The following is a 22,863-nucleotide window of genomic DNA, read 5'->3' on the forward strand; positions in this document are numbered from 1 at the left end:
TAGCCTTCGTTCACCATGGCCAACAAGACCTCGGAACAAGATATATGCCAATCGGTGTTGGATTTCGTCACCGACGGCAAGTACCCAGAGTCGGAGAAGGTGGTCGCCGCGGAATTCCCCGTATCTGCTCTGTCTAAGGAGTTGGAACTTCTGTCCAAGGCCAGAGCGCAAGTGGAGGTGAGGCTTCATACTCCCCACGACCCCTCATCCATCCTTCGGGCCAGATTGCTGTTACGGAACGGTGCATTTCACTAAGAAGATACTAACCCTCTTTCTCCCACCCAGGCTGAGATTAGCTTATTGAGTCGGGAAAATGATTTTGACGCCGACGGTTGGATCTCGCAAGCGAAGCAATTGCACGCAGATATCGAACGGTCCAGGGTTACTGCACGGGAGATAGTCGCCCAGCATGAGAACACGAATCCCCTGCAATCGAAGGTCGAAGATGCTGCTGCCAAGGTTGGGCTGATAGAGACGGAGATTGCTTTCAACCAGGCCGTAACCGACACGTTGGAGGAAGTACAGAGACTCAGCCAGCAGCTGGGCGCGGGACGGGCCCTTCTTCGAGAGGACCAAATCACCGGCGCAATTGATATACTGGAGTCGACAGAACAAGCCATCAAGAAGGACAACTTATTCGTCAATACAACTGTTCTCGTTATCTTGTCAGAGGATGTCAATGATCTACGGAGCGAAATTGTCGAGTGCCTCCGCGCTCGCTGGAACGACCAGCTAAACATTGACGGAAGAGAAGCGAAGCTCGTCCTTCCGGAAAACACTGGTGAGAGGCCTCTTGGGATCTTCATCTGGTGATATCACTGCTAACGCTGTGTAGAGCGACTGGAGGAAACTGTTACGGCGCTGGTTCGATTGGAGATGCTCGCCCCAGCCAAGGGTAAATTCCAAAAGGATCTGGTCTCTGCAGTAATCGAACCGATACTACTACCTACAGTTGATGGCCACAGCCGCGGTGTGCACATTGAGGGAACCTCACTCTGGGTTGCGCCTCAACTATCCAAAGTTTCGGTTTCCGAGCTCCTGGAGCGCATAGTCAAGGTCTTGGAATTCCTTCGCCAACATCTTCATCCATCGATCCTGGATTCACTTTCGGAAACATTCATTCCAATTCTTTCATCTAAGATTATAGCCTCGTGGCTCTCATCGGCGATCCCCACAGAGCTCGTGGGCCTTGGTGAATTCGAGAAGACCCTGGACGACGTTCTGGAATTTACTAAGACCATCCAAAAGTTTGGTTGGCATGGTCAAGAAGAGCTTGTCTCTTGGGTCAACCAGGCCCCCCGACTCTGGCTGACGAGACGACGGGTTGACTCATTAGACCAGGTTCGCAAGGTTCTCGCTGGGAGTGAGGGTAGCACGAAACAAGTGGAGAGGGTTGAAATAGAGAAGGTTTCTGCCACAGATGAGGCTCTGCTGGAAAATTCTACTTCCGATGACTGGGATGCCAGCTGGGACGACGATATGGGAGATGACTCCAAAGAGAAACCCGCTGAAGAGAAGGAAGACGAAGAGGACGTCAGTGCCTGGGGTCTGGACGAAGATACAAACGATTCCCCTGAAATAGCGCCTGATGCATCTGCCGCTGCCGCTGCCAATGACGACGATGAGGATGGTGATGCCTGGGGCTGGGGTGATGAAGATGAAGAAACCACCGTCGACTCCTCCCAGCCCAAGAACTCGGTCAAGGCAAACTCGGTCAATGGGAAGGGCGCAGCACATCAGGCCTCTCCGCGAGAAGTCACCTTGACGGAGCGCTATACTGTAACGGATATTCCTGAAGCTATCCTTACGATTATCCGACAGCAAGTGATGGACTCCGATGCCATAACACATCCAACGTATGTAATTTACTCCCTGCCCCGAAAGTTCATGCTAATCTTATGCCAGGCACTCCAATTCACGCGTCGTTTCCTCCGGGGCTGGTCTTCTTGCTCTTCCGACATTGATCCTCGCAATGTTCAAAGCTACAGCGACCTCATTCTACGGACTTAAACTCAATTCCGGGCAGATGTATCTATACAATGACAGTCTGTACCTGGCGGATCAAGTTCGCCATATTGCAGAGAAACATCGGCTTTCGAGACTCCAGGCGGATATTGAAGCGCTTGAACGATTCGGCAAATTGGCTTACAGCAAGGAGATGCAAACTCAGCGCACCATTGTGACCGACCTACTCGATGGTGCGCAGGGATTTAGCCAATGCTCAGAGCAACCTTTCCTAGGAGAATGTGAGAATGCAGTTAGTGCGACGGTTGACAGAATCCGCGACGTTCACAAGGAATGGCAACCAATCCTGTCACACTCGGCGCTTCTCCAATCGGTCGGGTCCCTGGTCTCGACTGTCATCAACAAAACCATCATCGAGATTGAAGACTTAGGTGATATATCAGAAACCCAGTCGGAACGGCTCGTGTCGTTCTGCAACCAAGTCTCGAAACTGGAAGATCTGTTTATCCCAGAGACATCTGAGAACGCGGAACGTGTTCCTATGACGGCTGTTTATGTACGCAATTGGCTGAAGTTCCAGTATTTGATCAACATCCTGGAGAGCTCTTTGGCGGATATCAAGTTCCTCTGGCTAGAAGGCGAGCTGCGTCTGGAATTCTCGCCCGAGGAGGTCGTGGATCTAATCGAGGCTCTGTTCGCCGAATCTGACTACCGGCGGAAAGCGATTGCGGAAATCCGACGAATCTCTCGAAACCATGGAACTACTATGTGAGCGATGTATATAGATCAGCATTAGTACATGTGTGTTACAGAACAGAAAATAAGAAAATATTCAGTTGATATTCCAAGGACAAAATCCAAGGGCTGCGGGGAATCTCCGCGCTTTGCGCAAGTGGCCGCTTCGGTCACCGTATTTTTTTTTTCCTTTGCCCGTCGCAGTTTTTCTTCCGCGGCGCATCCAGTAGACCACGCCGCCTAAAACTTCCTTTCCATTGCTACACACTTTCAAAATGAATGGGAATCAGGGTTCTGCTGCGGCCTCGTCGGAGGCTGCTCAAAGGCAAGTTCGTGTACAGCTTCTCAGCAAGCAAGAGGATATCGCACTGCCTGAGAACACCGGTCCGATTTTGGTGCCCACTGGTGAGTTTCGATCATCCAACAACTCCTGGATATCGCTCATGCTCTAACTCTGCTCTCATTAGGCCTACGGAGATATGCGCTTTCGACGTTAGTGAACAACCTCCTCGGGTCCGCCAAGCCGATCCCATTTGAGTTCTTGATCAACGGATCATTTCTCCGAACTTCGATCGATGAATATCTGACGGCCAATGGCATCTCCGCCGAAACTACTTTGGAAATCGAATATGTGAGAGCGTTGATTCCGCCTCTTCATATTGCGTCTTTCGAGCACGATGATTGGGTCAGCTCGGTCGATGTGCTCTCTGCCACTTCGCCCGCAGCTTCTTGGGCGTCCGCCAATATTACTCCAGGCCAGGAGAGGATTCTGTCTGGTAGCTACGATGGTCTTCTACGAGTGTGGGATATGTCTTCGCAAATCGTGGCAACCTCGCCGTCGCCGGCTGATGGTGGCCATACCGCATCTATCAAAGCCGCCAAGTTTATCTCTCCCAACTCGATCGTCTCAGCGGGACTTGATCGTACGGTTCGTCTGTGGAAATACACGCAAAGCGAGAACGGGTTTGAAGGACACATCGCTCCCCAACTAGAGCTGTACGGGCACAAGCTTGGCATCAACTCGCTAGCGGTCCACGCACCTTCGAACCGCATCCTATCCGCATCGTCAGATCACACCGTTGGTCTCTGGTCAACCAAGAAATCCGATGCTCCAGCTGCTCCGGAGAATCTACTTCCATCGGCCGTCGCCAAAAGCTCCAAACGAAGAAAGTTGAACTCGTCTGTGAGCGCCCCTCAGCGTGGACCTGTCGCCCTTCTCTCTTCCCACAGTGCACCAGTGTCAGCCGCTATTTTCGATGCTAAGGACTCTACCGTCGGATACTCGACGTCTTGGGATCATTCTCTGCGCACATGGGATCTTGTCACTGCTGCTTTGGTGGATACCCGGACGACATCCCACTCCCTTCTTTCCCTCGAGCACCTCCCTGAACATCACCTCCTCGCTACGGGTTCGTCGGCCCGCCACATCACCCTCATCGATCCTCGAGCCTCCGCGACGACCATCGCGGCTATGACGCTGCGCGGCCACACCAACGCCGTCGTGTCGTTGGCTCGTGATCCTAACAGCTCGTACGGTCTGATCAGTGGTAGCCACGACGGCACGTGCCGCATCTGGGATATCCGGTCAACCAAGACCGACAAGGACGGTGTTGTGGGAGAAAGCGTCTACTCGATTGGTCGCAAGAGCTTGGAGGAGGGAGGCAAGGCCGATGCCAAGCGCGTGGGCGGAGAAGGAGTCAAGGTCTTCGGCGTGTGTTGGGACAAGTCGGTGGGTATTGTCAGTGCCGGTGAGGATAAGAGGATCCAAATCAACCGTGGAGAGGGTGTATTGTCTTCCACATGAAAATGGGTTGCACATATGGGCGTGGCGTTCTATTGTTGGATGAAAAAGTTGGGCTGTTTTGACTTTGTTTTCGAACAGCTACCATACGAGTTCGATGTCTCCTTAATTTGTATGCAATATCAATCAATCGTTCTAGACCGGGAAGATAGGAAATCATCGTCTTCTTTTTTTGACCTTTTTTAGTTTCCATTGTCTAATATAATACACATCGTGAGATTCGAGGGAACCAAGTATCCAATTACAAGAAATAAACAATAAAACGCCGGTTCATGCCCTCAGAGATATAAATGACACCAGGCTCGACCAGCCGTAAGATTTTTGCAGCATCCTACATTCTTCTCTCCATGCGGTTCAGCTTGACTGCTGTCTTGATCTGTTTTCGTCACCGTTAGCAAAGAGCCCGTGTTCAACCCCCAACGAAACCACCTACCTGGGTTCTTGTCCTTTGACCCCGGACCGGCAATCCCAGCGCGTGACGTCTACCACGGTAGGTACCGCTCTCCTTCAACCGCTTGATGTTGTCGAGGACGTTTCGCCGGAGGTCGTTCTCGATTTTCATATCGGACAGAGCAGCCGTGAGATCCAGGACCTGCTTGTTGGCCAGTTCGCTAACCTTGCATGTTGGGTGGATATGGAACCGGGCAAGGAGGGTTGACGAGGTCTGGTTTCCGATTCCGAAGAAGGATTGGAGGGATTTCTGTTGGAACCTATTAGACCGGAACGTAGTCGAGGGCCGAGGAGGGTGGACGGGGGAAGAGGTTGATGCTTGCCTTGACGAGGTTGCGCTCGGGGAAGTTGACACCGAGAATGAAAACCTAATTGACAATTAGCAAATGGGATCCAGTATAAGGTGAAGAAATCGAGTTCAAGCATACCATTTTGACGGGTTGCGCGTAGGATCCGGACTCCCTCGTTCTCTCTATACCTCTCGTCTGCGGGTGTTGCAACTCCGGCGAGCGGGAGAAATCGAGCAAAGCGGCAACAATGTTTCTCCGCGAGGAACGTTGAAAGTTTCCGGCGTAATACTCATATTTTCCCTTATCGCGCCGGCACCACTGAAAATTACACGCTCTTTCCCCGATCGGGCGTAATTCGATCTTGGCATCTCCGCATGCCGCTGACTGGCAACTCTAACTGCAAGCTGGCCTTCATGGAGCTTCTTCCTTTCCTCATCCCCACTGCTCTGTACAATCCATTGTTAGGGTTCCACGAGCAACCATGAACTTCAAATCCATTTTCCTGTCTTTTTTCTTGGTCCTGGCCGTCGGGCTTGCCCTGGTCCACGCCGAAGAGGCCAAGGAGCCTCGGGGCCCCAAGATCACCAGCAAGGTAAGCCTGCTGTCTGGCGGATTTTCAGACGTATTGCTGGGGAAATACTAACTGGGTGGATGTGGGTAGGTCTACTTTGACATTGAACACGGTGACAAGCCCCTCGGTCGAGTTGTGCTTGGTTTGTACGGAAAGACTGTTCCCAAGGTAAGCAAACAATCCTCTTTGATATTCAATTGGAATCGGATGCTGATCAACCTGATACACGCTAGACCGCTGAGAACTTCCGGTACAGTTCCTTTTAACATGAATCCCAAGGTGCCTTGAATTATCATACTAACATGACTTTTTTCAAGCGCTCTGGCTACTGGCGAGAAGGGTTTCGGCTATGAGGGATCTACCTTCCACCGTGTTATCAAGGACTTCATGATCCAGGGTGGTGACTTCACTCGTGGTGATGGTTAGTTTTTCGCGGGTGAAACCCCCAATATTGAGTTGACGCATACTAATGTTTGACGGAAAGGAACCGGCGGCAAGTCCATCTACGGCGAGAAGTTCGCCGACGAGAACTTCAAGATCAGGCACACCCGCAAGGGTCTCCTTAGCATGGCCAACGCCGGCAAGGACACCAACGGTTCTCAGTTCTTCATCACCACCGCCATTACTGCGTACGTTCAGCCCGGAATAATTCTCCCGACAGGGTCATTTGCTAACTATTCGCTCCTCTAGCTGGCTTGATGGCCGCCACGTCGTCTTCGGCGAGGTCCTTGAGGGCTACGAGATCGTCGAGCAGATCGAGAACGTGCCCAAGGGCCGTGGCGACAAGCCCGAGCAGGTGGTCAAGATCGCGAAGAGTGGAGAGCTGGAGGTTGAGGATACCCCCAGCGAGAAGAAAGGTAGCCACGAGGAGTTGTAGACCTACACCCGGTCAGTCCTTGCTACTTGAGGAGAGCCCTAATGTGCTGATGCTCGCTGGTCTCTGAAGGCGAAGAAGAAGAGAATGAAGAAGCCATTATCACGGATAGTCCGCCAGAGGTTGCACCAGTCGTCCCAGCACCATCCTCGATTTCTCTACCCGGGTTCGCCGTCTTTGTCGTGGCTATCGCGATCATCGCACTCATGGTTAAGAACTGCTGCGGAGGACGTTCTCGGGGAAAGGATCACGAAAAGAGTCTCGCTTGAGAAAATAAATGCAATGTCATCATATTTACCTACCGTACACCTATGCCGAGGCTGCATTGTCCCGTTGGTTTTATTTTCTTCAAAAAAAAAAATTTTCGGTTTGCCCTGCGTCCCTCCTGGACCTATCAAGCCACCAGATCGGAGTAGTGCCGTTAGTAAACCGGTCTGTGGATTGGGTCTGTGCCATAAGAAGCGGTCAATGGCAGCGCCCAAAAGGAAGTAAGTGGCGACGTTAGTCAGATGACCCGAGCCGTGGAAATTCAAGGTGTGGCAAAGGAGAGGAAAAGGATGGTGGCCACAAGCCTCGGTGGTGGCAGTGGTGGTCAAGTACCTGGGTCAAACCAACGCACCAAGTACGGAGTAAACACTATGAAGTATTATGTGAGATGGTCAAGAGGTGATAATAAGTAGTAGCACGGGGTTGAAGATCTCCGATTAGATCTTTGTCACGACTCACGATTAGTTAGTTGCACTTGGCCCTTTAGTGCTACGTACGTGCTACGAAGATGATTTGGATGGCCAGTCCCAAGTAAATAATGCTTAGTTTTCCTCTGCAAAAATCAGAGGAGTCATGTCATACCACCCCGAGAAAGAATCACTACGGGAGTCAGAGTCTCTGGATCTACAATGTCCACTGTCCAGTATGCGGATGGCATTTTATTCGGCCTTACCAGATTGGTCCGCAGGTACTTTAGTCCATATAGGAAGTAGTGAATAACACTCGGTAGAAAACTAAGACCAGCAGCAAAATCATTAAAGATTTCAAGACCTCGAACAAACATCCAAATGGATTTTAAAATAAGCACTGTAGAATGAAAAAGAATAATTCATTTCGTGGCGGATGATTGACGTAGGTATTCCAGACGAACAGCGGATTAGTTGTTGGCCACTTTAGTTGCTATTTGTCTTTTTTTTTTTTTTCCTTTCCTTTTTTCCCACCGTCTGGTTTCGCTTCTGAGTCTGAATCAGCGGGAAGGGCCAATTTGGAAGGGAAGAAGAAAGAAAAAAAAAAGTTGACAGCAAAAGGGACAAACACAATAGACCAGACACTGATTCACCCAAGTGGGGGAGAAAATGGAAGAAAAAAAAAAAAATTTCAAAAATGAAATGAAAAAAAATTCGAATTAATTAACACTCCAATCGGGCGTTGCCTCTTTTCCTCACCCACAAGAAACGAAAAAACCCATTCTCCCTTTCCCTTTTCTCTTTCGGCTTCGCTCTTCTTCTCTTCCACTTCCCAACTCTCTCCTCCCCCCCCCTAATCCAAATCGGTTCATTTTTTTTCTTTTCAATATCTCCACATATTATCCTTTTTTTCTTCCCTCTTCCTCTCTTCTCTCTCTCCTTCCTCCCGTCCTTCTAGTTTCCCTTTTCCTTTCTGCAAATTTAATAGAGGGTTAGATCTGGGAGATCACCTTGGTTTTTTTCTTTTTTGTAATTCAACTGCTCAGAAGAAATCTTCCTTCCTTTTCACTCTTCTTCCTGTCCTTTTTTTTGCCGTGCTATTGTCCATTTGCTCGGTTCTTGTATCGCCACTTGATAGAGAACGGTGGTACTTTTTTTCAAATCATTCGCACCACGTTCTTCTCTTTTTTTCTTGTACAAAAAGAAAAGAGATTTCAGGTGGATCAGATCGCGATTCTGCTCTCCAATTATCAACGGAAACGACTTTAGAACCGTACGTTCATTCTTTTGTTTAACAAGTTGCTTGTCCGTCCTGCTTATCTGTCATCCTACTGCAGTTCGTGAATTATCCGCAAAGATGGCCGACGGATTGAAGATGGGAAACCTTTCCCTTAACGAATCTCAGCATGCGCCTGCTGCCCCTAACACTGGCCGTGCTGCCTACATCCCCCCTCATCTTCGCGGGCGTCAGATGGGCGCCAGCGCGAACATGGACGGTGCTGCCCCTCCCCCAGGCCCTGGCCCTGGCCCTGGCCCTAACCCTGGCTTTGCCTCCAGGTACGTTCCCTTCTCTTTTTGCTACTCTCGCGATGTATTCGCAACGATGATACATGCGCCTTGTAATGTATGGAGATGAGACTAACGGGTTGGTTTTTTTTTTTTTCAAACAGAGGTGGTCCTCGCGGCAACAACTGGGCCAACGCCAGCGCCCCTGACTTCAGCCCCCGCGGTCCCAATGGTAACACAAGCTGGATACCCTCAGAAGGTTCACGCCATGCCTTTAACCCAGATGCTTACGGAAACCCAGGTCCCGGAGGTCCCCACGGTGGAGGAGGTGGTGCTGCTGCCAGAGGCTCTGGAGACGGCCAGTGGCGCGACGGCAAGCACATCCCTGGACCCGCCAATGCCCGCGTGGAACGTGAACTTTTCGGCGTTCCCAACGATCCCTCCAAGCAAAACACCGGTATCAACTTCTCCAACTACGATGACATCCCGGTCGAGGCCTCCGGCCAGAACGTCCCCGAGCCCGTCAACGCCTTTACCAACCCGCCCTTGGATGACCACCTGATCGCCAACATCACCCTCGCTCACTACCAGGTCCCCACCCCCGTGCAGAAGTACTCTATTCCCATCGTGATGGGCGGTCGTGATCTCATGGCCTGTGCCCAGACTGGTTCCGGAAAGACTGGTGGTTTCCTCTTCCCCATCCTGTCGCAGGCTTTCCAGAATGGTCCCTCTACCGCCCCGGCCCAGGCGCCCGGTCAGTTCAGCTACGGTCGTCAGCGCAAGGCCTACCCGACCTCCCTCATTCTTGCCCCCACTCGTGAGCTTGTGTCTCAGATCTTTGACGAAGCCCGCAAATTCGCCTACCGCTCTTGGGTTCGCCCTTGCGTGGTCTATGGTGGTGCTGACATCGGCTCTCAGCTGCGTCAGATCGAGCGTGGCTGCGATCTTCTGGTTGCCACTCCTGGTCGTCTCGTCGATCTGATCGAGCGTGGCCGTATCTCCCTGGTCAACATCAAGTACCTGGTTCTGGACGAAGCCGATCGTATGCTGGACATGGGTTTCGAGCCTCAGATCCGTCGGATTGTAGAGGGTGAAGACATGCCTCACGTGAATGACCGCCAGACCCTCATGTTTTCGGCCACCTTCCCCCGGGACATTCAGATGCTGGCCCGTGATTTCCTGAAAGACTACGTTTTCCTGTCCGTCGGACGTGTGGGTTCCACCTCTGAGAACATCACCCAGAAGGTCGAGTACGTGGAGGACCACGACAAGCGCTCGGTGCTCCTTGACATCCTTCACACCCACGGCACCACTGGTCTGACCCTGATCTTCGTCGAGACCAAGCGTATGGCCGACTCGCTCTCGGACTTCCTCCTTAATCAGCGTTTCCCCGCTACTGCCATTCATGGTGACCGCACCCAGCGTGAGCGTGAGCGTGCTCTGGAGATGTTCCGCTCGGGCCGCTGCCCCATCCTGGTGGCTACTGCCGTCGCTGCTCGTGGTCTTGATATTCCCAACGTCACCCACGTTATCAACTACGATCTGCCCACCGACATCGACGACTACGTCCACCGTATCGGCCGTACCGGTCGTGCTGGTAACACCGGTATCGCCACCGCTTTCTTCAACCGTGGCAACCGTGGTGTCGTCCGTGACCTGCTCGACCTTCTGAAGGAGGCTCACCAGGAGGTTCCTTCCTTCCTGGAGAGCATTGCTCGTGAGGGCAGCAGCTATGGCGGTCGTGGCGGCCGTGGTGGTGGCCGTGGCCGTGGTGCCACTGCCACCCGCGATATGCGTCGCATGGGCGGCAACGTGGGTGGTCCCCCTTCGTTCGGCGGCAGCAGCTACGGTGCCCCCGGTGGCAGCTACGGCGGCGGCGGTGGCAGCTTTGGAGGTCCCCCCTCTTACGGAGGTGGTGGCGGCGGCGGCTACGGCGGCGGCTACGGTGGTGGCGGTGGTGGCTACGGAAACCCCTCCGGCCCTACCGGACCTTCCTCTTGGTGGTAAATCAGAAGTTGTGGTCTCTGACGAGGCCGTCATGTCTGATTGGCTCCCTTTTCATCCCGTTCTTCTTTTCTTGCCTCTCAATTTGACGGATACGATCAGAACGAGTCCTGAGCCTCTTATCTTCTACCTCTTTTCGCTTTTTTCTTATCTCAGGACCGGCTTTGTCATGACTGCCACGACTTCCTTTTTAGAGTCTGTTTCTTTTTCATCTGTTTTCTAGGTGTTGTCTTTTCTGAGCATTGTGCCCTTATTTCTTTGTCTTCTCGTTCCGTTATGTCCGTTATTTAGGCATGATCTTATGATGCGGCCCGATCTCACCCTCTTGTGCTGCTCCTGATTATACCCACCATGTAATTGAGAGCATCCCGGTCGGCATTCCTTGAACATCATAGATTGCGTTGTCTTACTCTCGCACCCGCTTCCATCAGATACCCTTTTTGTTTTCAGGCGGCCACATGGAGAACTGCTTGAACGACGCGTGCCAGCCACAAGTGCCGGCTTGTCGCGTTACAGAAAAGTGCTTTTTATGATTTCATTTGCTTGGTGCGGTGGCATCTGCATCGACCGTGTCTTGCAACATAGATTTCTTCCAGTTTTCGGTATCTCATGGCGGGTTGTTTCCCCTTTTTGTTTTGAACCGCTCTCCAACTTCTCTTTCGTCCTTTTTGTCTGCTTGCATGCGTGCATCGTGTTTTCTGTTTCGTTACGAAGGCTACTTTTTTTCTCGGGCTTTGAGATCTCTCACTGGCGCAACAGCGGCGCGCAGAAGAGGGTTCGGGGCTTACCTCCTTGCACTTGGAGAAAAATATTATGGGCTTCTTTCTTATTCGGCGGGTACTTGTTTCTTTCGCATTACGTCTGGGACCGGTGGTGCACGAACACGTAACGCGAGCGATAGAGATGGGGATTCTTTGCATTCTGTATGGCGTTGGCTTGAGGTGTTGTGTCCACAAGAACTTCTTCTCTGCACTGGGATCCGCGGAGGATACCTTCCACTGGGGTTTCTGTTTCATATGTCGGATCCGTGGAGGATGGGAAGCTGCTTTCCCGGCGCTTTTTGCTTTCTTTCTTTTTGTGGTGATCATCGTCTCATGTCAGTAGCAGTCTGGGCTCGACGCGATTGTGCCGAAGATGGCCCTTTTTCTCTTTGTCTTCTTTTGTTACCGAGAGACTCCAGGCCTCGAGAACAGGGAGCTGATTTATTAAAAGAAACTAAAAGTTTGCTTCTGGTCATCCGTATCTGCTGTGTTGGTCGTAGTTTGATACATTTGTAGGTCGTACTTTTGTAGTGTGGCTAGTAGTATAGGTACCTAGTCTACAGCCGATATTCAGGTAAGGGTTCGAAAATAATGTTTAATTGTGACTGTACCGGAATAAAGCAGACGTGGGATTTCTATTATAGAACCTTTCATTTGTGTGGAAATGTGTCCTGGAGTCAATGACGGAGTGCCCCAAATTCAAGTTGAACACGAGGCACGGGGATATATATACCTTCCGCTAAAAGATGGCTTAGAATAGAACCAACCGATAAATACCAGAAGAAATGAACAATAGGCAGTGGGCGGTGTAAACTTGCTAAATTTATTCAATCACCAACAATCCCCTAATTTTATTTTTAAATATGATTTCCCTTGACTTGGTAGGGGATTCCCGGGGAAGACGAGAAGTGGCTGGTGAATCGAGGTGGTTGTTCGAGATGACCGGATTACGAAACTCACCTCTTTCCTCCTTTCTCAGCTCTCTCTTCCTCGCACTTCCTCCCCCAACAACCATCCTCGCCATCATCTTGGCGCATTCTTTTCATCGCTTCTCCTCTTTTGTCCCCTGCTTTCTTCCCCGTCCTCAACCCCAATTCCTCTCCGCCCTCCGCAATTCTACCTTTCCCGCACCTCAAGGACACAGGCTAAATCCGTGTTTCCCGCTGCCGATTTCTCTGCGCCTGCCGGCCCTTGAGCTGGACGACGCCCTGGCAAGGGCACGCAAACACCGACCGTCCATTGCCGCAATCTAGCACCGTGCATTTGCACCCATTCAATCACGCAGTCTGCGATTTGCAACCCAACACATCGAGTTTCCAAAATGGCCGAGGTCGAGCCTTCCGTCGGCGACGAGTCGTTTTCGCATGCCGAACCGAATATGACGGTGGGCACGAGACGTCAGGCGAATGGCACGATCGGATCCGTCTACTCGGGAAACAAGATTAGGCACCTGAAAAAGGAAGATGGTATCCCGCTTTGGCGCAAGGACATCCAGTACCAGTTTCTCAAGCTCGTCTTCGAGGATAAAACGCCCGTCTTCACTCGCTGGCCGGATGGAAAGAAGGGCTTCGACTTCGCCGACGTCTACATTGATGCGATGGCGCGCAGCAGCAAGACGAGCAAGATCCTCAAGGACAAGCTCCAGAATGATAAGCAGGCTGCTATCAGCATGGCTATGGTGTGTTTGCTCGTCAACTTTGGGCGAATGAACACTACCCTCAACTGTACGTTTCCTGTTGGACCTTCCCACCCATACTCGGCGTGGATCGCTCGCCCCGGTCTTCTGATTTGGAACTAACACCGGGTTTCCTATTTTAGTTTTCCCTGAGATGCGCGCTCAACTGCGGACCTACCACTCGATCCCCTCGTTACAGGCGCACCAAGACCCCAATGCCTACAAACAACTGCAGGATGCTCCTCGTCTCAAATCTATCCTCAAGGGTGCGTCGGAGGATGTTGACCAGCCGAACACACTTGAGATGATCAAGAATAGCACCATACCCCGGACAAACCCTGTCAACCTAATCTTCGTTCTGGCCCAATACGCCCCCAAAGTGTCCGAGTTGCACTTCTTTCCTCCCCGCGATTTCTTCGATCTCGTTATGAGATCAACACTGAGCAGCAAGAGCCGTGCTAAAGCGTTTCTCTGGCTGATGTGGTGGTACTTGGAGGGTGACTTTACCCCCGAGGCTGCCCTCAATAATCCGTTCGGCGCGGGTCTGGATGGCGAAGGAACAGGCGGCCTGCCGATCAAGGTGCCCAACTTCGAGAGCCTCACTGAGGATCAGGCCAACGAAGAGAACGTGGATACGCAATCCGAGATTGAATATGGAGAGGCTAAGCGCTTGGAGCGAAAACGTGAGTCTCACGGGTCCTATTCCTAAGGTCTTGGCCTTGCAAGCTGATTTTGGTTTCTAGGTATCTTAGAGGAAGATGAGCCCTTGCCTAGGGTACCGAAACGCTCTAAAAAAGGTATGCTTTTAGATGCCCCCGCACACTATACTATTGATTTTTTCCTGACTTCATTTAGTCTCCGAGTTTGGGTATGATGAGGACCAGGGCTCGGGTGATATCTCTGGTATCGCCTCAGGTAAGAAGCTTTGCTCGACAGGAAAGAGTGCGACGGATGCTGACAATGTTTTCTTCTAACCAGGTCGAGGTGATGGTCGCGGCTCCGCCATGTCGACTCCATTGCACCCCTCCTTCAAGCGATACCCCCCAGACGATGAGGACGACTACCAAACTCCCGGGCAGTCGGCTCGCTCCCGGTATAAACGTCCCAAACGTGATTCATCCCTTAACCGTTCCGTCGGTGGGCAGCGCATCGTCCTAAAAACTAAACTAGAGAATACCCCGGATGCAGCTTCTCCTGCGCCCCCCGGCTCAAGCCACCCGATCCTCAATCGGTTTGTCAATGAACCAAGTCTGCCTCAGCAAAGCTCTTCTCGGCGGCCCCGTCCTCTCACGCAGCATCAACTTGCGGTCGAGCAAAACCGACGACAGCGTATCGAATACTTGCTTGCCAAGCGAAAGACCGAGGCATATCGAATGCTGCGTGCGAAGCGGGAGAGCGAAATTCCCTTTGCCCGCTACGGCCGCCTACTGCAGGGCCTTCCCGACGGGTACGACACGGAAGACGAGCAAACCTCCTGGGGCAAAGGAGGTCTGAACCCCAACCCGGAGGAAGAGGAGGACTTTGGAGAGAATGCTAGCTACTTCTTATCCGTGGTTCGTAAGGCTGCTCGGCGACTGGACCGATGGGATCACGACGACGCAAACGGCCCCAAGAGAGATCGGAAGAAGGAACGAGAAGAGCGCCAGAAAGATCGACTGAATCGACTGACTGAAAGTGCTCTGGACGGGAGCGGGCGTGCGCCTACCTCCGCCCGCAGCCGAGCTCGAGCTGCACGGAATGCCCGCCGCAAGCTTGCGGGGGCCGCAGCAGGGGCCGCATCGGGATCTATTTCCAAGGCGCAGGCCTCATCGTCTCGTTCTAAGAGCAGCCGGAACCGCGGCCATCACAACGAGGCCGATGCGCAGGCGGCCACGGACGGCGCCGGCAGGGACGGCCTGGGAGCTCCGTCGCGGGACCACGAACTCTCGCCAATGCCTGCCTCGGCACAACTAGGGGACGACGATATCGAGGGCGAAGGCGAGGAAGGCCTTGACGATATCGACCGGGAACTTCTGGGCGAGGGAAGCGGCGACGACGACGAAGGACCGTCTCGACTGGGCGGGCCCTCTCGCCCGTCGGAGCCGGGCTACGAGGATAGCTTCATGGAAGGGGCCGATGACGACGCGGAAGGCCTGTCTTCAGACGACAACGACGAAGAAGCCGACGAGGATGACCTTGACGAGGGAGAGGGAGAGGTTGACGTCGACGTGGAAGGCGAGGGCGAGGGCGACGACAATTCCTCGACCTTCGAGGGTGGACATGGATATGCTGCCAGCGAGACCTCGTCCGTTGCACCCGAGCCGGGGCCCGACGCAGGCCGCCCAGCTGACGAGAAGGAGGACGAGACGATGGAGGATCAATAAGAGAGGGATCGATGTATTTCTACCACGTTTTCACACATGTTTTCCTATGTCTGTCACACCTGTTCGTTCCTTGCCCAGATTCCTTTCTGTCTCTGTCGGATACTTGTCTGGCTGTTTTCTGTACTCTTTCTATTCTTCACTTTTCTTTCTCTCTCATGTTTTTTTCCCCCCAATTCTACCCTAATATTTCTTGAATTCTAGAACTCTCTATGCGCACCGGCCCCTTTTTTAGCTTTCGTGTTCTTTGGTCAATCTTTTGTGTGTCTCACCATCTCTGCAAGCGGTTACAACGAAGGATGTCAGTGCGGAGGATTCACATGCAAATCTGCAGCCGAGTCGAATGACGGAGTAGATCAGTGTTTACTGTTTAGTTAGGGAAATGAATGAATGCATGAATGGGAGGATCGTAACACGTATCTGAGTCACTACTACATACTATCGACTGGGTGGACCAGAGACCCTTCCTCAACAGACGCGGAAAGGCAAGTGGTACGGCACGGGAATCGGGACGCGCTCAACGCACGCCCTTCTTCCTCCTTCTTCCTCTTCAATTTCTTCGCCCCTTCTTCTCAACTCCCCAACTCAATTACTCTTCCTCTCCCCAATTTTAATCCTCCATTCTTATCCTTGTTGATCAGATCAAAATCAACTCTATTTCGTTATTCCCATCATTGAAAATCCCCTCCCCCGCTCGGCTTCCTCGTGACAGTCGCCCGTCGGTCTCCCTTCCCCAGAGGCAATTCCGGCGCCGATCCACTGCAAATCTTGCGCCTCCCAACTGCACCGGCGACTCCACCGCGCCAGCTCCAACGAACCGATTCCCTCCAACCTCCCCATTCTTGCGCCGTCTGTGCTGCCTCCTGCCAGCAAAGAGCTGCTTGCTGCACTCTGTCGGGCTCAGACACGCACTGGTCCTCATTTCTCCGCCGTCCTGGCTAGCTTTTAACCCCTCTTTTTCTCCTGCATTTCTCCCCGACAGGCACATCCTTGTGGAAACTTTCGTCATACGGGAACCTTTCGCTCCTGCGTCTTCTATCTTAACCACGCTATTGCTCCGTGACCCGTCCGGCCTTCACCGACCGTTACTGCTGCACGAGCTCTGATATATCACCGGCTCTCGCATTGAAACCGCGCTTCCCCCGTCCACACGAAGATCGTCTCTGCTGAGGGCACGGAAATCTTGCCTACCGCGAGACCGCCACTTGAAGCCTGTGGTGTGCGCTTTCTGGATATTTTGACATTCACTGATCAGTTCTCTGCGCTCGCGATGTCCGACGGACCTTCCATCATTCGACCCCGTCCGCGACGGGTGTTTGACCTCGCGCCCCCTTCCACCGATTCCTCCGAGGCTTCGACGCCGGCGGAACCCTCGAACCCGGACCTCTTGACTCCCAAGGACACCGGATCGACCAGTGTCAGCCGGAATGGCTCGATCATGAACCTCACATCCCCAACGCTCTTCGGCATCTATTCTCCGACGGCATTCGAAGGGACCCGGGACGAATCCAGCCCTTGGGGGACTGAGGCCCAAACGCCCGCCACGGAGAGCCCGAATCCTCTTCAGCCGAAATCGGATGGCCCAGATCGTTTCGCTCTTCGGCGGACACGGTCGCGACTTAGCCACGGACTGTTTCTCGGCGTCATTCTTCCTCAAGTGGTGAAAAGTGCACTCCTGTTCGGGTTCGGTATTGTCTACGGGATCATTACAATTCATCTACACGAAAACCACTGGATCACGCCGGTGAAACTCGAGAACACTCATTACTACGGGTCCGCAGAATACCTGGCATTCTGGGGGTTGGCCGGCATTGCACTGGGAAATATTCTGCCATGGCTTGATCTGTTCTCGGAGGAAGTGGCAACGGACCCCACCCATCCCAAGCAGCGATCGAGTAGCGATGAGGATGATGAGGAGCGTACCCTCTCTTGGGTGGCGGTGGTTCGGAGTGTGGGGGCTTTTGTCGGGATAGCATTTGCGATGGTAAGTGATCACTGATCATACGTTTACTTGGGTCTCCTTGATTTGTGCGCGGATGCTGACATTTTTTCTTTTGTTCTAGCGGAGACTTCCCTGGCAATCCACCACTCAAGCGTCGGCGACTCTGGCTCTCGTTAATCCCGTCCTCTGGTATCTGATTGACCGAACCAAAACCGGCTTCGTCATGTCGACGACGGTCGCTCTGGTGGGAATGGGCGTCGTCTTGGGACTTCGGCCGGACCTGGTGCCTTCCTCCGCCAACGCATCCGAATCCGCAATCCCCGTTCTGAACCACACTCTGCGGGAGTACGGGCTGGCGACAGGCATCACGCAAGAAAGCATCGCCGTTCGCACCTGGGTCGCTAGTGTTCTCTTCTGCGCATGCGTTTGCTTTGGTAACATCGGTCGTCAATGGGCGATTGGGTCCCGCCGAGAGCACTTGAAGACATAGTCGAGTCGGCCAGGCTCTCTATAGCGTTTCCATCCGGTCTCTTTTTCTGCACAATTTTTTCCCTTTCTCATTTCGTGTATCGTCCCCACTATTTTGAAATTGGACAGGTTCTTCACTCATGGCCGGTTGCGAGCTGTATCACTTAAACCGCATATAATAGACTACTAGGTAACAAGCATCATTATTGTCCAGTGACGAGGTCAAGACTCGAAAGAGACATTCCAGTTTAGACGCTACGGTGGCTTAACATCCGACTGCCGCAAGTAGTAACTTCAGTAAGCGAATAATGATGGTAATAAGAAAAAAGATTGTAGAATCAATCATTGCAATCCCTTCCATAGACTAAGTCGGAAGACACTGCACCCAAGATCGATACTCTGCGGTCAGCAGTTCTTCTCCATTCTTTATGACGATTTCCGTACTTCATAGGCATGAAATCCTCGTAGGAACGCTTTTTGAAGAATGTTGAATTTTGCGTTGTTCATGTGGAAGAAAAAGAAAAGGAGAGGAAGAGCGGGAGCGCGCGAGAAGTTTTTGTGCTGCCGGAGGGATGGTCCGTGCGCCAATCCACGTGATGCACAGGACTAGCGTCCGCTCGGCTGAGGTCAGCCCTGCACTACGAGGCCTTATGCCCAGATATGCGAGGAATGACATAACTCCGTTTTGTAATGTGATGCCCGCCTGAGGCTGCAACCAGTGCCGAAAGCGGCGGAGGAACCCCGCGGTGGGACGCAGATTGCGTTGCTCATATCAACTGCCCTTCTGCTGCTCTGCTCTGCTCTGCTCTTGCTGTCTCCAGACAGTCTCCCTCACTTCCTAAGTCCGTCCCAGCCCAGTGTTTCTTTAGGTACGCCGAACCCTCCTCCTTACCTAGTTTGGTTGTCCGGTCTTTCCTTTACCCCTCATCACCTGCTCGTGACGCTTCGGAGACTCGTGGGGATAAATTATTCCCCTCTTTATTTTTTCTTCCTCCTCCTTCTTCCTTCCATATTGACCGCCGTCAATCGATTCTAACCGCCCCTTTCTCTAGTGTCCTGCACTGTTGCTGTGTTTCAGGATGTCTCAACAAAAGTCAGGTAAGGCAATCCATCCTTTACCCATGCTCGTCCTTTTTGGCCCTTGATCTCTTTCCCCGCTGGCTAAATAATTGTGTGGATGTGGTCCGGTACCTTCCCCACACGGCCGCCATTTCTTGTGACCCGAATTGAGTTGAATGGGTTCTTGGGCTAATGCTTTCCTGATGTGTCGATGAATAGCGATCCTCTCCGTCTACGACAAGACTGGACTGCTTGACCTGGCTAAGGGCCTGGCCAAGCAAAATGTCCGTCTGCTCGCGTCCGGCGGTACTGCTCGATTGATCCGGGAGGCCGGTTTCCCCGTTGAGTGAGTCATCCCGGGTTATTTTGGTGGCGGTGTATAAAACAGGGTTGGGATAAGATGTGACAGGGACTAACATGTTGTGTCCACTAACAGGGATGTCTCTGCCATCACCCACGCCCCCGAGATGCTGGGTGGCCGTGTCAAGACCCTCCACCCTGCCGTGCACGGCGGTATCCTGGCTCGTGATATCGAGTCCGACGAGAAGGATTTGGCCGATCAGAACATTGCCAAGGTGGACTATGTGGTCTGCAACCTCTACCCCTTCAAGGAGACCGTCAACAAGGTCAACGTTACCATCGAGGAGGCCGTCGAGGAGATCGACATTGGCGGTGTGACCCTCCTTCGTGCTGCGGCCAAGAACCACTCGCGTGTTACCATCCTCTCTGACCCCGAGGACTACCCCGAGTTCCTCAAGGAGCTGGAGGCCGGAGAGATCACGGACTCCAGCCGGAAGCTGTATGCTCTCAAGGCCTTCGAGCACACCGCCGACTACGACTCCGCCATTTCTGGTTTCTTCCGCAAGCAGTATGCCGGCAACGGCGAGCAGCAGCTCTCTCTGCGCTACGGCACCAACCCCCACCAGAAGCCTGCCTCCGCCTACATGTTCCAGGGCAAGCTGCCCTTCAAGGCCCTGAACGGCTCCCCCGGCTATGTCAACCTGCTGGACGCCCTCAACTCCTGGGCTCTGGTTAAGGAGCTGAAGCAGGCGCTCGGCTACCCTGCCGCGGCCAGCTTCAAACATGTTTCCCCGGCCGGTGCCGCCGTGGGTGTGCCCCTGAACGAGAAGGAGCGCAAGGTCTACATGGTTGACGACATTGCCGGCCTTGAGACCTCGGGTCTGGCTCAGGCTTACGCTCGTGCCCGTGGTGCCGACCGTATGTCCAGCTTCGGCGATATCCTCGCTCTCAGCGACGTCTGTGACGTCCCCACCGCCAAGATCATCTCGCGCGAGGTGTCGGACGGTGTTATCGCCGCCGGGTTTACCCCCGAGGCCCTGGAGATCCTCTCCAAGAAGAAGGGCGGCAAGTACCTTGTGCTCCAGATGGATGAGAACTACGTGCCTGCCGCCGAGGAGACCCGTACCCTGTACGGTGTCCAGCTCACCCAGCACCGCAACGACGTTGTGATCTCCCCCCAGAAGACCTTCGGCACCGTCATCACCCCCAAGGACTCGGCCGCTCTCCCCGACTCCGCTCTGCGAGATCTCACCGTGGCTACCATCGCCCTGAAGTACACTCAGTCGAACTCGGTCTGTTATGCGCTCAACGGCCAGGTCGTCGGTCTAGGTGCCGGCCAGCAGAGCCGTATCCACTGCACCCGCCTGGCTGGTGACAAGACCGACAACTGGTGGATGCGCTTCCACGACCGCGTGCTGAACATCAAGTGGAAGCAGGGCACCAAGCGTGCGGACAAGAGCAATGCCATCGACTTGCTTTGCTCCGGTCAGACCCCGCGCAGCGACGCCGAGAAGGTCGAATACGAGCGCGTGTTCGAAGAGGTTCCCGCTCCGTTCACCCTGGAAGAGCGCGAATCCTGGATTCAGAAGTTGAGCGAGGTTGCCATCTCGTCCGATGCCTTTGTACGTATTCCTTATGGACTAGCGGATAGTCCTTCCTTTTACTTCTTTGCTAATTGTGATATCCATCAACAGTTCCCCTTCATCGACAATGTCTTCCGGGCCGCCCGCTCCGGTGTCAAGTACATTGCGGCCCCCAGTGGTAGCCAGAACGACGGTCCCGTCTTCGAGACCTCGGAGAAGCTCGGCATCACTTTCGTCGAGCAGGGCACTCGTCTCTTCCACCACTAAATCTATAATCTAGTATTCCCTTTTTTGCGACTCAATACCGCCGTTGTTTGCGGTATGAGCCCGGTATCTCAAAATATGCCAGAATAGTTTTATGCGACAATGCTGGTCTGTGTATGTGTGTGGTCTCACCAAAATTATTTATACCTAAGACCTGTTTTATGGAAATGAGAATCAAAATGGATATTTACGGCATGGGTTGTGTTGGCGTCATCAGATGGTGTCAGTATGTAAGGAAGAAATTGAGTAGCCAAATTATGCATTTACGTTTATATTGAGGGACTTGTCTGGGTAAATACATAGAATGTCTCGGCGTCTCGCATAACTCTAAGGGCATACACCCCTTACCTAGAGTATGCTCGAGTAGTCCTCTGTACCTAGCATACGATAGTGCTCCTTGATTCTGATATCCATTAGCAGGTAATCTTGCTGCCAGGTACCCGGCCTCTCTAGATTTTTATTCTTATTCTTTGCATGGCCCCTTGCGTCCCCAGCATATGTAGAACCACCGCGTTTGATACAAACGGATGAATGATGTCTCAAGTGATATGTCATCATGGGTGGTTTGCTTAATGAGTGATACCACTTGGGGCACTTTGCAAATTGCCTAGAATCACTGTCCGTTTCCACCTGACGTCATGGCAGTGCGGATATCCCGGAGGGCGGAGTGCGTAGCAAACACACTGCTCTGCCTAGAAAGGATTAGAAGGAAAAGGATCAGTCTTGTGTAGGCCTTTTCCAGATACAACTGATGGGACATTCTAGGCATGCAGGGAAGGGATCGGAGAGCAGTACACGCAATAATCACATTGTTTTAAGTTTTTCTGTACGTAGACTTGGAGAATAAACAATGCGGACAGAGACCTAGATGAGAGCTAGATCCTTTACTCTAGGATGACATACGCGTAGAGTTGATGTGAGTAGATGAAGGTAGTTACTGTCGAATTGATAGTCTTCATGAAGTTGATACAAGGCTAAGAATTCACTTGCCATCATCCCTTGCCTGGATGCTAATGCAGAGTAGGATCGGGACGAGGAATTCACTGTGTTTGCCAGAGAGGATAAACTAACATTCACTTGATTCTGAATTGCTAACTAGGGCGGATTTGAAACTGCAGATTGATCAGTAGAAATTCCCCTATTTGCTGCTATTTCTGGCAGGATATTGGGCTCGTGCATTTCTTGCCTGGATCCAGTTGGACTTGACTGAGAGATCAATCACAACGGAATTCTGGGCTCAGTGGGGAACTGAGATCCAACCAAGCAGTCTGAGAATCTAACCTCCATCCGCAGGTGAGAGTACAAGTGAGAGAACAAGTGAAAGAACAGTGAAGGTCCAGAGGTGAATGCACGGCATCGATCCTCAGGCACGGGAACCCCCTGGTGCACGTGACCCTCACGCCCCCGTAAGCGACACCTCAGCAACGACTCCCGCGGCCTCCTGAGGTCACTCTTTCCGCTTCCCCAGTCTATCTACAGTCCCATCTCTCCCTCTCCCAATTCCCCCCTTTCTTCTTTTCTTCTTACCTTCCCCTCTTTCTCCGACTTCTAATTACAGCTTGCTATCCCTTTTTCCTCTTT

General features: G+C 52.6%; 7 protein-coding genes across 7 annotated transcripts; 6 read left to right on the forward strand and 1 right to left on the reverse strand.

The window, feature by feature from the left end:
- Nucleotides 1-15: 15 nt before the first annotated feature.
- Nucleotides 16-2,737, forward strand: KD926_001121 (uncharacterized protein; the record flags this gene model as incomplete). Its single annotated transcript, XM_053104799.1, has 4 exons — nucleotides 16-177; nucleotides 286-781; nucleotides 836-1,856; nucleotides 1,906-2,737. 4 exons carry the CDS (start codon nucleotides 16-18, stop codon nucleotides 2,735-2,737), a joined length of 2,511 nt encoding a protein of 836 aa, XP_052951932.1.
- Nucleotides 2,738-2,975: 238 nt separating this feature from the next.
- Nucleotides 2,976-4,504, forward strand: KD926_001122 (WD repeat WDR12/YTM1 family ribosome biogenesis protein; the record flags this gene model as incomplete). The annotated part of the gene is made up of 2 exons (XM_053104800.1): nucleotides 2,976-3,105; nucleotides 3,168-4,504. 2 exons carry the CDS (start codon nucleotides 2,976-2,978, stop codon nucleotides 4,502-4,504), a joined length of 1,467 nt encoding a protein of 488 aa, XP_052951933.1.
- A 328-nt stretch (nucleotides 4,505-4,832) lies between these two features.
- On the reverse strand, nucleotides 4,833-5,382 carry KD926_001123 (mitochondrial 37S ribosomal protein uS13m; the record flags this gene model as incomplete). Its single annotated transcript, XM_053104801.1, has 4 exons — nucleotides 4,833-4,877; nucleotides 4,935-5,165; nucleotides 5,221-5,319; nucleotides 5,380-5,382. 4 exons carry the CDS (start codon nucleotides 5,380-5,382, stop codon nucleotides 4,833-4,835), a joined length of 378 nt encoding a protein of 125 aa, XP_052951934.1.
- A 340-nt stretch (nucleotides 5,383-5,722) lies between these two features.
- KD926_001124 (peptidylprolyl isomerase) lies at nucleotides 5,723-6,955 on the forward strand (the record flags this gene model as incomplete). Its single annotated transcript, XM_053104802.1, has 7 exons — nucleotides 5,723-5,833; nucleotides 5,903-5,980; nucleotides 6,046-6,062; nucleotides 6,130-6,233; nucleotides 6,297-6,441; nucleotides 6,503-6,669; nucleotides 6,759-6,955. The coding sequence occupies 7 exons, from the start codon at nucleotides 5,723-5,725 to the stop codon at nucleotides 6,953-6,955; spliced, it is 819 nt and encodes a 272-aa protein (XP_052951935.1).
- Nucleotides 6,956-8,717: 1,762 nt separating this feature from the next.
- On the forward strand, nucleotides 8,718-10,873 carry KD926_001125 (DEAD/DEAH box helicase; the record flags this gene model as incomplete). The annotated part of the gene is made up of 2 exons (XM_053104803.1): nucleotides 8,718-8,917; nucleotides 9,031-10,873. The coding sequence occupies 2 exons, from the start codon at nucleotides 8,718-8,720 to the stop codon at nucleotides 10,871-10,873; spliced, it is 2,043 nt and encodes a 680-aa protein (XP_052951936.1).
- Nucleotides 10,874-12,952: 2,079 nt separating this feature from the next.
- KD926_001126 (putative INO80 chromatin remodeling complex (Ies1)) lies at nucleotides 12,953-15,669 on the forward strand (the record flags this gene model as incomplete). The annotated part of the gene is made up of 5 exons (XM_053104804.1): nucleotides 12,953-13,355; nucleotides 13,450-13,989; nucleotides 14,050-14,103; nucleotides 14,162-14,221; nucleotides 14,285-15,669. 5 exons carry the CDS (start codon nucleotides 12,953-12,955, stop codon nucleotides 15,667-15,669), a joined length of 2,442 nt encoding a protein of 813 aa, XP_052951937.1.
- A 1,267-nt stretch (nucleotides 15,670-16,936) lies between these two features.
- On the forward strand, nucleotides 16,937-21,285 carry KD926_001127 (phosphoribosylaminoimidazolecarboxamide formyltransferase/IMP cyclohydrolase; the record flags this gene model as incomplete). The annotated part of the gene is made up of 5 exons (XM_053104805.1): nucleotides 16,937-17,650; nucleotides 17,730-18,051; nucleotides 18,796-18,945; nucleotides 19,355-19,481; nucleotides 19,572-21,285. 5 exons carry the CDS (start codon nucleotides 16,937-16,939, stop codon nucleotides 21,283-21,285), a joined length of 3,027 nt encoding a protein of 1,008 aa, XP_052951938.1.
- Between the last annotated feature and the right edge of the window lie 1,578 nt (nucleotides 21,286-22,863).

The sequence above is a fragment of the Aspergillus affinis genome (assembly GCF_023601865.1).
Source record: "Aspergillus affinis strain CMG 70 chromosome Unknown NODE_121_length_108513_cov_85_085119, whole genome shotgun sequence".
Lineage (NCBI taxonomy): Eukaryota > Fungi > Ascomycota > Eurotiomycetes > Eurotiales > Aspergillaceae > Aspergillus > Aspergillus affinis.